At 38.8% G+C, this 13,805-nt stretch overlaps 1 protein-coding gene across 1 annotated transcript; it reads left to right on the top strand.

Annotated features, from left to right (window-relative positions):
* Positions 1-220: 220 nt before the first annotated feature.
* On the top strand, positions 221-12,529 carry LOC118684696 (plasminogen-like). Its single transcript, XM_036379762.1, has 11 exons — positions 221-269; positions 3,066-3,201; positions 3,839-3,945; positions 4,990-5,104; positions 6,155-6,299; positions 6,896-7,011; positions 7,134-7,252; positions 8,696-8,858; positions 9,701-9,831; positions 10,650-10,809; positions 12,322-12,529. Exons 1-11 carry the CDS (start codon positions 221-223, stop codon positions 12,527-12,529), a joined length of 1,449 nt encoding a protein of 482 aa, XP_036235655.1.
* The last annotated feature ends 1,276 nt before the right edge of the window (positions 12,530-13,805 follow it).

The raw sequence follows: 13,805 nt of genomic DNA, 5'->3' as shown, positions 1-13,805 counted from the left end.
ATTTCCCAGTATACAGTAGAAATTATTGAGCCTGATTTGGTAATCCATCCAATTCAAGGTTGTTTTGATAGCCACACCATGGCAGGGGGGGCACAGTACAGGAGAATGATTAACTTAATCCTCCTGTCTTGTTTGTTTGATGCTGCCTCACTCCAGTGCAAGTCAATAAAACTTTGTGCACCAACAGACGCAACTTCCAGCACCCACCAGCTGGGCCAAAATGGGGATTAGCAAAGCTGCCTTTCTCTTCCTTTTCTTGCTCAGCTCAGGTAAGAGCCCTTTGCCTTCTGCTTGCCTGGTTGGGACTGGGGCCAAACACTAGCAGGCTCTGTGTGCTGAAGGTAGGTCCCTAAGTCAATGTGTCACTCCTTTCCTGGACAATGATGGGTTTGGGCCTAGCTGGTCAGAAAGAGATGTTGTTGAGCAAAGAGAGAGCCGTGGTTGCCCCAGGGTTGTGTTCATTAGCAACAGCCGACCAGCTGCCTTGGTGCCTGCATGGGCAACTAATGGCCCCAGGCAAACCTTTCCCATGGCCAGAGATGTGGGCACCCTCGGGAAGCAGCCTGTCAAAGGCTTGTGCAAAACCCACAGCAGTCAGTCAGAAGTTAGCTCTAATTTCAGCAGGCTTTGGATCAAACGCTAAAGGTAAAGTGGTGTTTACTGCCAAGCATTGTTAAGCACAGTGATACTGATTTTCATCCTTTATGACAGGAGCTTTAAAGCTTTGAAATGGAATATTTAAAACAAAATTTAAAATTAACAGGCTTCTTTATATTCAAACAATTTCACATTTGCTGTTGTCAAACACAATGAAGTGTTCTCCCTTATTCTTCCTGAGGGCACTAGGTAGAAATTTACTCCCCAGTAACCTAGATCACCTTCTCCAGGAATATGTCCAGAATCTTTCTTACAGTTCCAAAAGATGATAGGTGTTCCACTGATGGTAATATATGGATTTCAAGCTTATCTACAAATTCTGTAAATAAATACTCCATATGCTGTAAATATTTCAATCGGATTTCAATTAGATACCATACTCTCTTGTACTTTGAAATTATGCATAATTGCATGGCACTTAAATGACTTTTTAAAAGTACTGATAAATACATATCAGTACAGTTTTTATGAGTTTTTAATAGTTCAGGTCAGAATACCAGGGACATATCATTGTGTGATTGTACAAGGTGATAAAAGACAACTGAGAAAGTGGGGGGTTTTATTTGTTCATTGTTATCAGCTCTAGCTGACTTGCTCAAAAGTGATGGTCCGCAACTTCCTTAAAGCCAATTTTTATATCTTCTGTGTTAGTATTGGTCAAATCTGGAAAGATGCTTATGGAAATTAAGAAATTTGTTTGTTCACATGCATTTGAATATTCTGTTCAATTATCCTATGCAATATCTGGGTTTATATAGATTTTTGTTGGACTAATATACTCTCTGATACATTTAAAATCTCTTATATTCTTTTCTTAAGTTTCCATTTTGCAGTGTTTTTAAGGCAACCAGCATCACCTTTTCTTTTCTATTATCTAAGTTTCTGCCAATCTATGTTGACTTTTATTTTATACATGTCATCCAAATTCCCACGTATTTATTCTCAATCCAACTGCAATAATTATTTTCTTATAGTCAGTGAAAAGGAATAGTATCTAAAGTAGAGCTCTTTGAAAAAATAGAGAATTTTAAGATGAGTAAATAAAATTTGGAAAAGAGAATTTTCTTTTTCTGGTCCCCTGGAAAAGTCGCCTCAGTTAAATTAGGAAAAAATTCAGGAAAGGAAGCACTTGTCTATTACTCCATCAGGAGAAATTAGTGGGCTAGGCTATTGGTGCTCTGCATAGCCCTACAGTAAGACTAGATAGGGGAAGCCTCAGTGTCAGGGATTTCTTGAACCATGCAGGTTTTATAGCATTGAGCCAACTCTGCCCTCAGGCAATGCATAATCTTATTTTCATTAGTGGCCAAAATATCTTTTATTTTGTGTGAATCTGTGTCATATGGAGGTAGGTGATGAATGGCCCATATATCATGGGAATTAGTAACACTGGAGTGATGTTGCAGTGAATTCAGCCCTAATATGAGTGTGTAATTGAAAAATTCACAACATTACCTGTGAGCATGCTGTATAAAATTATGAACTTCCTGCATCTGTCAATAATAATGTATAGTGAAAAAAATGAAATAATTAAACCATATGACCAATTAAACTCACTTGTGCAACACTGTAACCTGATGCTGGAGATGGAAATAAACTCTTGTAGAAATTAGAAACAGAAATATACAATCATTTTAAACATAAAAAGAAAAAATCAATTAGGTGGTAAACTCTATTGTGAGCTACAGTATTTTAGAGGTGTGTTAGAATTATTAGCACGTAGATAATATAAATCTTATGCATATGTCACTTTCAGATCTAATAATACTAACTGATTTACTAATTTAAAATCTTGGGTTAATTTGTTGCAACAGAGATGTAGCCTGACAATTTCATTACTAAGTCTGCTCAACCCATTGCAATAAAACAATGGTGGGCATTGTAAAAGGCTGTATAGTAACTTTGTGATTGAGGTGTCTTGCTCTAGGGCAAGACATGTTGGGACAAACAGCTAGGCAGTGACCAATGAAGCTGCAGGGATTGCACAATCCACAGGTCATAATCTCCCATCCACCTAATTCGTGCTTCTCCAAAACCTTGATTATGGGTATCACTTCCCTTCATCTTTCTCTGGTTGGTGTTGACACCACTTAGTCTCTCTCTCCATTCCCCCTCACTCTTGTTTCCCATTTTTTGCTTTTAGCTTCAAACGCATGCATAACTCTAATCAGAATTGCCTCTACATCTTTCTTCTGCCTCATTCTTCCCATGACATGTTGCAGCCATTCAGCTGTGATTCTGTCAAGAGACAGAAATAACCGCAGAGTTTATCATCTTTTACCCAGAATTATGCAAAATAAATTGTCTTCACCTGTCCAAGCTACATGGAAAATGGGACTGAAATACAGATATCTTCTTAACTGCAGAATTCTCATTTGTAATGTCTGATTCCTTTCCTTCCCTTCTAGTGAAAGGAGATATACTGGATGACTATTCAAGAACAGATGGTGTTTGGATACTTACTCGAAACAAACAGTTTTACGAGACAAATAATGAAAAAGAATGCGCAGACAAATGTGAAGCTGAAAGAAATTTTACCTGCAGGTAATTTCTGTTGAATCTTAAGACTGCGCCATTGCAGGTGTCTGCATATCAATGATATGTTCCTACCTTTACTCAGAACCTCATCCCCATTCTGCTGCAGGTCTGCCTACAGCAGTGTCTCCCATGCTGTGCCTTTAGCTTGTGACTTATCTCCAGCCATAAATTACCACAAGATCAAATAAAGAGAGGATTTACAATGTACTGCTCATTTTATAGTAAATACTCAAGTTCCCATTCATATCCAACATTACATGGAGAGCTGATTGAGCCTCTCTAGCTGGATGCTGCTTTGTTTCACAAGAGTGCAAGGTTTCTAGTTCATTGTAGGGACAGTAACTAACCTGAGCAGCTAGGATGATGTCGATAATGTTTTGCCAATGCAGTTTCTAGTTCCCCACCCAATAATTTATTCATGAAGTCATATATCCTGAATAAGTGAGCCACTTGAGAGTAGTAGATAAACCTAACCTCTTACTTGTCTAAAATACTGAGTGCAGTATCTGAAAGATAAGAATGAATATAAGACAGTGCTAGCAAATTAATAATTTATAGAAAAATACTTATAAGTTTAATAATTTGAAATGAATTTAAAATATTGCTTCCTATGTCAATATTGCTTCCTTCTCAATTTCAACAGGGCTTTCCTATTCACCAGGAAAAAGCTACAGTGTTTAACACTGGCTGAAAATGCTAAAATGACAGTGACATTTGCCAGCACAGACACAGTTCTTTATGAGAAGATAAGTATGTGCACAGTAAGACGTAACATATTTACTCATCAAGCCTATTCTAATGGCATCCTTCTGTTCCCTGCTGCAGTGCTGGAGCAAATCCCTCTCTAGGGCAGAAAACTAATAGAGAATTTGGGGGACAAACAGGAAGAAGCCACATTACTAAAAATGCTGTTCAAGAGGGATCAAATACCTAGGCCTAGATCCATGGTGGTCTCCATGTGCCATTTGAACTGGGAAGTTACTTGTTGCCTTCCTCCCAGACCCAGTTATATAGTCTTCATCTCCTCTCCCTGGGTGTCAGATGTGTCCAGCTTTATTATTTAGACAGGCTAAAATAATTTAGGAGGAACCCATTTTTTCCTAGCAGACTGGTCTCCTGTCCTTGCTCTAACATTTCCATTTTATATTTTGAGGTTTGGGGAGATTCTTCTTGTACAAACAAGAATGGGGAAAAGGAAGGGGAAATCAAGATCACTGCCCTCAATAACTGGAGATTTACAGTGTCTGTTGCCAATAAAAGCACCATTGACATGATTTGTATGCTCTGTCTTGGAATCCCACTAGAAAAACACCTGGGAGAGTCCAAGGCTAAGATTAATCAAAAGTTTGGGGTCCTTATGTGATAAGTGCATTTTGATAACTAAGTATTTTCTGACTTAAAGGGATAGCTGGATGACACCCACGCTGCAAATATGCTTATGAACAATGCCTATCCAAGAATCCCCAGCTGCTGCTGAAAGACATTCCTATTTATCCCTGTATTATGATAGTATAAGCCTGCATTATTTTGCACATCAAAAACTTGATATAGCTGTCCTCTTTACTTGATTATATAGCTTTATAACAATGCTTCAGAATGTCTATCTTTAGATGCCTAGTAGCTGTAACCAATTTATTTTAAAATACATTATAGAATGTTTGCAGGCACAAGAGGTTCAAAACACGAGTAAAACATGGTCCATCATGTACAGATGAGCCTCAGTTATATCTGCAGATTTTTGGTACCAATGAATGTTATAACACCACTGAATTTACAAATTTGATTCTATTTCAGTTTACCTTATGCAGTGTAAAAGAGGGATTGGGACAGACTACAGAGGAACAGAAGCCAAGACTCAGAGGGGTATTCCATGCCAGAAGTGGGCAGAAAAAATGCCCCACAAACCAAAGTATGTCTCTATTTACATTTCTTTTTGCTGTTCTGAACCTTTTCCAAGTTTCCTCATCTTCATATATATATATATATACACAGATTTATAGTGCAAGTTATCCAATCCTGTTGTCAGGTGACTTTTAGAAACAGCTTTATCTTTACCTGTCTTGTTACTTTTGACTCTACTGCAATGATCTGGATAAGGAAAGGATGCATTGTCAGCTAGAGAAGTTGTGACTAAAAGTGAGGTGTCTTAAGCAGATTAAATGCTCCTTCTCTCAACACGATGACGATTTTTGGTATTGGTAACAGTGGGGTCAGAATTACTCTCCTCTGTATAAAGTGATATCTGTCCAACTCTAGGCTCCTCCTACCTGCCATACAGATAGTCAAAAAAAAAAAAAAAAAAAAGAAAAGTATCCAAGGACCAAATGGATCTGGCTAGGTAGAGTCTTCTCAGGGCTGGCTGCCATTGGGCTCACTGAAGCAAGTGGGGAAGCAGAGGACTCATTTCCTCTCATCTATGTTGAAGTTTTTTAAAGAGAATATTTTGGTTTTATTCTAATTAAATACACTCGGATACTCTTGTTCAGATAATTTAAAAGTAATTTAGTCTTCTCTGGGAAGGTTGCTGTAGGAAGAAGCCTAGCTTCACTTGCTTCAGATCTCTGTGAGACCTAGTTGTGTTTGGTGAATAGTCTCTAGAAACACACAACTTTTAAAGCAGGTCCATTAAGACAAACACATGACAGAGCCACAGGTTGCAGTGAGCGGATTAGATCAACTGGATGCACATATTAAAGACAACAATTGTCCTTTGAGACTGTCATTGTCCTTACAGGCTGTAAGCTCACTTCTTACCAGCAACTGGGGCTAGGGAAAAAGCTACTAATAATTGTAGTTAGGAATGATTTTTCAGTTTTCATTTATGGCTTACAATAGGAAACCAGTTTCTCTCATTTTTACTGTGAATGAATAAAATTCCCAGCTAGATGAGCAGGTTGAACTTTTCCCTTCCACGCCACTAAAGTACTGTCATTAAAATAGAAATTTAATACTATTACAGTTATACACCTGAAAAACACCCTGATGCAGGGTTGGAAGAAAATTACTGCAGAAACCCTGATGCAGATGAAAATGGACCCTGGTGTTACACAACAGATCCTGTCATGAGATTTGATTACTGTGCCATCCCAGAGTGTGAGGACCAGGTCATGCACACTGAGAAGGTATATTTACTTTTCAGAAAAGGGATGTTCAAATAGGTAATATTATTCCTGTTACTGTTTTGTGCTTTATTTCTACAGATTTTTTCAAATTAGAATTTAAATCAAGATGAACTTAAGAAGTTCTCAACAGAGAGGTTGTTTTCCTAATTGGCTTGAGTTATCAAAGTTATTTTGTAAATATGGAAGAACTAAATTTGCTGATATTGTTTGCTTTATCTTTATCTGTCTTACTACATTTTACTCTACTGGCAGAGAACTGCAATGATCTGGGTAAGGACTATATTGCTCTTACACCAGTAATTTATTTAATTGTAACAAGGGTAAAGACTGACCCAAGTGCCGTGCAACACACTGAACTCCTATTGCTAACAGTACATACAGATACATGACAAATTCCTCCCTGCAAGTGAAACATACTCAGAAGCATTACTGATTTGGCCAGGCTGTAATGCACAGCTTTCTGAACTCCTTTCATTGTTAGCTGGAGCAAACCCCGCTTGTCCTTTCAGCATAATCCTCCCTGAATAGGCTGGTGTGTTCCTTGCTTCTTTTCCTTCTGCCTAGCACCTCTGGGAGAGTGCATGCAGTGTAATGGTGAGGATTACCATGGAGAAGTTTCCAGAACAGAGTCTGGACTGGAGTGCCAGCGCTGGGATGTGCAAGAGCCTCATATGCATGGATTTATCCTGAAACAGTGAGTGACACTCAGCACCAAATTCATTCCCCCAGAGCCTGGGAGAGCCTGCCTGCAGACAGCCTCATTGCTGCACGTGGCTGTTGCTGACTCCCAAGTTTCTCTCCATTTTCAATGTACAGCTATCCAGAGAAGGATCTGAAGATGAATTATTGCCGCAATCCTGATGGTGAACTTCGGCCCTGGTGTTTCACTACCAACCCGAATAAACGCTGGGAATATTGCAACATTCCTCGGTGCAGTGAGTCTGATTTCCTGAGATCACTCCAGAGGGTAGCTCATTAAAATTATGCAGGGAGGGGAAAGAAAAGAAACCACAGTTCTGAGTAACCTACAGGTATCTCTGTGAATCAGGGAAAGTGCACATAATTAAGCAGAATCACTCATTAAATTTCTATAATGTAAAATCATGTATGGTCAGTGAGGCTGAAGGTGTCACAAAATGCAGTATGGCCAAAGATGTTATGGGAAACCATAATTTGCCTTTAACCATTTTACTTTTCATCTTACCTGGGAGGCAAGACATTAAGGTTAAATCAGGTGGTAGTTTCTGCTAACTCATAGAAATCATCTAAATTACCATGTGGTTATACTGTGATATTTTATGTGGGTCTGATCTGCACAGCCAGCACTGCCTTTTTCTTAGCAAGGTATGAATCTTGAAAACAGGTTCAGGCCTCAGAGAAAAACCTGGCTTCAGTGAGCTAGCTTAACCCATTAAGTTGAGCACACTAAATCTGGATATTTCCAAGGCACTGAATTAAGAGGTAACATTCCCTATTGTAGAACTAGATTGCACTTCAAGAAAAAACAATTAAAGAGTGGTTTTTCTCTCTAGAGATTGCTTTCTTATGTATCTGCACTTGCCAGTGCTCTAAGCAGTGGTGTGTGTTTGCTATATGAAGTTCACTTAGCATGCTCAATTACTGATGACAGAATAACTCTTTATAGACTTTTCTATGATAAATTGTGACCGTTACCATAACATTTCCATCCTGTGCATAAAACTTAAAGCTTAAGGAACATACCAACCTTTTAGGGTCATACTCATGTCCTTAGGGAATTCTGTATAAGTATTTGCTGTAAGTTCATTTTCCATTTGCCCTCTGCAGGTTCTATGCCTCTGATCATTACTCTTGTTTTATTTGCTGTTCCCTACATGGCAGACCATCTCACTTTCTTACTTTTTTTCACTATTCCTTCTGTCCCTCTTCCCCAGTACACTGACTCCAGAGGTTTAGCTCTGAAGGCTGCTCTGCTTTCTCTCACAATTTCTTCTTGGTCCTTTCTGCCCTTCCACACTACCTGTGTGTATTGTATTATTGTAATACAATACTCAATAAAACTCCGTCTCAGGTTTACAAGACTGTGCAAGACTACTCACTGCCTTTCCTGCTCTGCTCTCAGGGGACAGTAGGCACAGAGTCTGGCTCAACCCAGCCAAGTTATTTACTGGCTGCTGTAAAAGGGCACACACAGGACATCCATTTGGCAGTCTGGAGGCCCATAAAAATGTCCTCTTTGATTTTGACATGGCTTTTAACCAGTGTAACCTCTGCTGAAAGAAAAAAATACATCTTCAACATTACCAAAGCAAAGGCATTTATATATTTTTGAAAGCACTACTTAACAATATTTTCCTCCCCTTCCCTTTCCTTTTCTTTTTCTTCTTTTCCTGTAACAGCTACACCCCCACCAGTCTCTGGCCTGGACTCCCAGTGTCTTTCAGGGAGAGGAGAAGACTATCGAGGAAGGATAGCCATCACTGAGTCGGGAAATGCCTGTCAACACTGGAACACGCAGTTTCCTCACAAACACGGCTGGGTTCCTGACAGATACCCCTGCAAGTATGCTGAGCCTCATCATTCTAACAAATACCAAAGAACAGTTGTTCCCTATTAATCTAGATGCAGAGGCAAGAGGAGGACAGGTTTTCCTCATTTATGCTGTTAAGTTGTAATTCTCACTGTTTGTCAGTGCTCATTACTTCTGTTCAGGTCTTGCTCTTCATATTTTTTCTGCCTCCCTGTTTATTCTGATGCATTTTTCTCACTTGTCTCCTCCACATCCCACAGCAGAGCTATAGTTAGTTCACTACTTTTATGCTAAAAATCCTTTGGCTGTGTTTTGGCACATCTTCAATGCATTACTCTTCTGAAGAGTGATGATCCAAGGACAACATACTCCCATACATCCTTGTGCTCCAAGGAGCTGGGTTTGCAGAGCATTACTGATGTGCAGGAATAGCTGGAACTGACCTGGGTTATAGCTCTGTAGTTTGATCCTGCAAGTTTTCCTAGGGAGCTGGAACCCTGTACGCTCTCACAGGGCAGAAAGCAGCGTGCACCAGTGTTCCTATGTACACATTCCAGCCTTGCCTGGCTCTTACTGTAATCTCAGGGATATCAGTGCCTTGTGTTTTGAAGTCAGCTCTTACTGCTGCATCTTGACCTCAACAACAAGAGCAGAAAGTGTAAGCATCGGAAAAGTTCTTCCTATACATTCAGACTGCGAAGTTAAAGACCATTGATTAGTCCCAGAGGAGTGATGCATGGGTTAACCAATCTCCAAAAGGAATAAATATACCACTGAGTTGAATTCTGCATGCAGTAGTTCTAATAGTCATGCACACAACTCTTCTGGATTTCTGTGACTGGTTTAAAGTCAGCATTCCTGTTTCTTGTTTAAGGGGCTTAGAGGAAAACTACTGCAGAAACCCTGATGGAGAGAAGAAGCCTTGGTGCTACACCACCAACAGCAACATTAGATGGGAATATTGCACAATTCCTCCCTGTGACAGAACAGAACAAGTGATTGCTGGTATGAATAGTGGACTGTAACTGAGATAAGGACTTTAAACAGTGAAAGAGTCATTAATGTGCTAAATCTCTTTTTTTTTTTTCAGTCACTTTATCACTCTTAATGTTTGTCTGCCTGGCATGTTGCAAAATTTGCCAAATATTAAACTTTGAGTGGTTAGGGAAATACAGTGAAAGGTACAAATCACAAGCAGAATTGACAGAAGAGTTACAGGATGAAAGATATTTATGTTTTTATATTCCTTTCTTTCCAAAGGTAGGCCATTTATAGCAAATTCAATGAAAAATTAAAAGGTTTAAAGGGATAAAAAATTGCTAAACAAAATTAACTCCTATTTTTAGAAGTTAACCACAAATGAGGCAACAAGAGCTTTCAATGCAATTAAAAATCACATTGAAACATTCATTCATTTAAGCACAAAATTAACAAGAAAGTCTTACAATCCAAAGGATAATAGAGAGACTGAAGTTTAACATAATGTCTGTTTGAGAAATATCATGGGCAAAATCACCAGTATCTAATCTTTGAGGATTTTGCATGAGAACTTTCTAATCTTTAATTCTGACACGTTCACTTACGCCAAAATGAAACTGGTGAACCCTTCAATGAAAAACATCTAATGTAAGATGTTAAAACTGAAAGTTTTCTCAGTATCTTTGGAAATGCCCTTCTGCTGCAGGTGTGATGACTTCACTGGATATTCTCTGCATAAACGAGTCATTCATTTTGTCATCCTGTGTGTTTGAGGTTTCTTGTGCCTGCTCAGTAAGAACATTAAAATTACGATGCCAAAGACCAGTTTCTGTTGTTTGCTGCAGATGTGCCTGTACAAGCTCCCCTAACAGAGGAGTGCTACCGAGGCAAAGGGCAGAGTTATCGTGGCACAACTTCTGTCACTGTATCAGGGAAGAAGTGCCAGGCCTGGAGCTCCATGTTCCCACACAGGCATATAAAAACCCCAGAGAGATTCCCGGACGCGTACGTTTATCTCACCTTTTCTCGCTTTCTCTGGCAATAACTGCTGCTGGTTGTATTATCCTTGCACAGCTATGCTTTAAAACACTGCTAGGGAATATATCAATAAAAGAGAACTTTTCTAAGATACAGAAATGTTTTCTGTTAGTCTCGTTTGTAAGAATTGTGTTTTATTGTTATCCAAATTCTGAGTAAAATACAGCTGTGTCCCTTACTCTTAAATATGATCTTCTGTAAGCAACACCAGGAGACTTGCATCAAGAGACAAGGCATCTACTGAAATATGTGTTTTGTTTATGAATTTGAGACTTGCTGTTGTGGCCTTTCTAATGATTTAATCTGGGCAGGACACATCATTTATAATACAAAAAACCCAGTCAGATAGGTTATGCTTAGAAATGCCAACTAAGTGTTCTTTGCCATTGGAATTGGGCACCCAGAATTGTGTGCACTGAAATTCCCCCTTGATTTATCCTCTTCAGATTAACAAAACTGCACCAGGAATGACTGGAGCAGTGACAAGCTAATCAAAATCACTAAAATCACTAATGTGCCAGTTTTTAGTAAGGGCAGGAGAGCAAAAGGATTACAGGAGCAATTGTGACGAAACCTATCATGCTTAGTGGATTATGAGTAGGAAGATTGATACTTTTCTAATTTTTTGCCCTTTTTATGCTGTCATGCTAAATAATTTGAAATTTTCAGTTCTATTTTGGCACAAAAAAACTGGAATATCCTCAGAGGGGATGATATCTTTCAAAAACATTTTAGGAAATTAAAATCAAGCTGGGAAAATGTGGAATTTACGTGTTCTGTCATATTCAGAGAAAAAGCATTTCAGTTATTTTTTATTCTGAGACCATGCTGTGATTTAGGAGGGGGAAATACTGCAACTCTGCAAATTATTGAAAAGAGAAATTCTACTCCCCCATGCCCCAGCCAGCACAGACATGGGATTCCTCTCACTGAAGTCAGTAGAGGACTACCCCATTCAGTAGAAATGGGGTTTTGGGGTGTAAGAGGGGATCAATTGCATAAGCATTTGTTTGCCATTCTTCTGAATATGAGAAGGAACCTTTTAACATTTAAAAAATTTTGGAAAAGCCTAAGTTCCCCACAATAGTATGAATTTTCTTGCATATTTATTACTAGTTCACACATTCTGACAATTGTGTATGCTTACACACACCTACTTGTAATTTTTTTTTAATTGCCATGTAGGGTAATTATTTAGGTATTAGTACATTGAAATATTATAGCCAGATATAAGCCAGTAGTTGAATTGTTTCCTTATGCATAAATATATTTAGGATTCCAATGCACATGTGAAATACAACTCTTCACTAGCATCACAACCACTGATGTTCTTGCTGGTAATAGGATATCTGGCCAAAAGTAAAACAAATAAATCTATTATTTGTACATAGTAGATGCACATAGTACATTCTTTTGTCAAGATATTCCTGTGCTTACTTTCAGTCTTATGCAGCATGACTGTTGACTTTATTTGTGCAGGGATTTGAGGGACAACTATTGTAGAAACCCAGATGGTGACAGCAGCCCGTGGTGTTTCACCACTGACCCCAACACGATATGGGAGTACTGCAAACTCAAGAGGTGTAATGATCATGCACAAGAGCCTGCATCGAATGCCTCCCCTGGAATGATGGAACAAAACATTGGCTGGACTACACCCACCACATCTGGTAACAGCTGGCTATAAGCATCACCTCCTGTAGTGTCTATGGTAAAGGAAATAGCAACTTGTCAAAATTATTCTTGAGTGTCATGGTTTAACCACAGCCAGAAACTAAGTACCATGCAGCTGCTCACTCATTCCCCTATCCCTTCTTTAATGGGAAGGAGAATTTTGAAAAAGTAAGACTCATGAGATAAGAATAGTATAATAATTGAAACAAAATGATGTGCAATAACTACAATAATAATAGTGGCAATAATAATAGTAATAATTGTAATGAAAACATGAGAGAGAGATAAAATCCAAGGAACAAAAGTGATGCCCAATACAATTGCTGACCAATGCCCAGCCTGTCCCTGAGCAGCAATTAGTGGCTCCATCCAGTGCATGTAATGCTTATGCATGTTGTTCTATGGGATGGAACATCCCTGTGGCCAGGCCAGGTCAGCTGTCCTGGTTGTGCTTCTGCCCAGCTTCTTGTGCACCTCCTCACTGGCAGAGAGGGGAAGCTGAAAAGTCCTTGAGTTAGCGTAAGCACTATGTAGTAACAACCAAAATATCAGTGTTATAATTGCTATTCTGATATTAAACCTAAAACACGGCACTCTACCAGCTACTAAGAAGAGAATTAACTCTATCTAAGCCAAAACCAGTTCACTGACTAGGCTTGCAATGCAACAATTACATCCCTCCTGCAGCTCTCTGATCTGTACTGCTGCATTTTGCAGCAAGTGCTCTCTAGTTAGTATATATCCTGTAGCCTATGTCATTTTACAGTGCATTCTAAAGAAATTCACCTTTTTCATTTAGGTAAACAAGAGGAAAAAAGACATTTCTAGTATTTCTCCAGCTGTGTGCTATTGAAATATGTGACTTTTATTATCATAAGAATTTTGCTTGTGTTGTGCTTTATGTTTTCAGGAGGGTGACCTTAGCTTGTATTGTTCAAAGGCAGATTTGTTTTTCAAAATTAGATAAATGAGGTTTTGCTCTGTCCTGTTTTGTTACTTCTTTAATTGACAGCTCACATTTGTCTAAGTGGTATGACATTTCTTAAAGTATAGTGGAGCTTTGCATGAGTTACTTATTTTGCAAATAAAGGTGGTAGGGTTGAACAAAAGAGACATTTCTAAATTGAGTTGGGTGCTCTTCTTACATGCAGCAGAAAAGAAGAACCTGTAGCAAAGTCCTTGGAAGCAAAAGTTGCTCCTTCAGTCTAATGGGCTGCTGAAATATGTTTCTCTCATGAAAGTGCTCACTGATACCAATTAGCAAAAATCTTGAAGTCTTTCCTGATATT

This window comes from Molothrus ater, chromosome 3, assembly GCF_012460135.2.
Source record: "Molothrus ater isolate BHLD 08-10-18 breed brown headed cowbird chromosome 3, BPBGC_Mater_1.1, whole genome shotgun sequence".
NCBI lineage: Eukaryota > Metazoa > Chordata > Aves > Passeriformes > Icteridae > Molothrus > Molothrus ater.
This window is presented reverse-complemented; position numbering and strand designations above follow the sequence as displayed.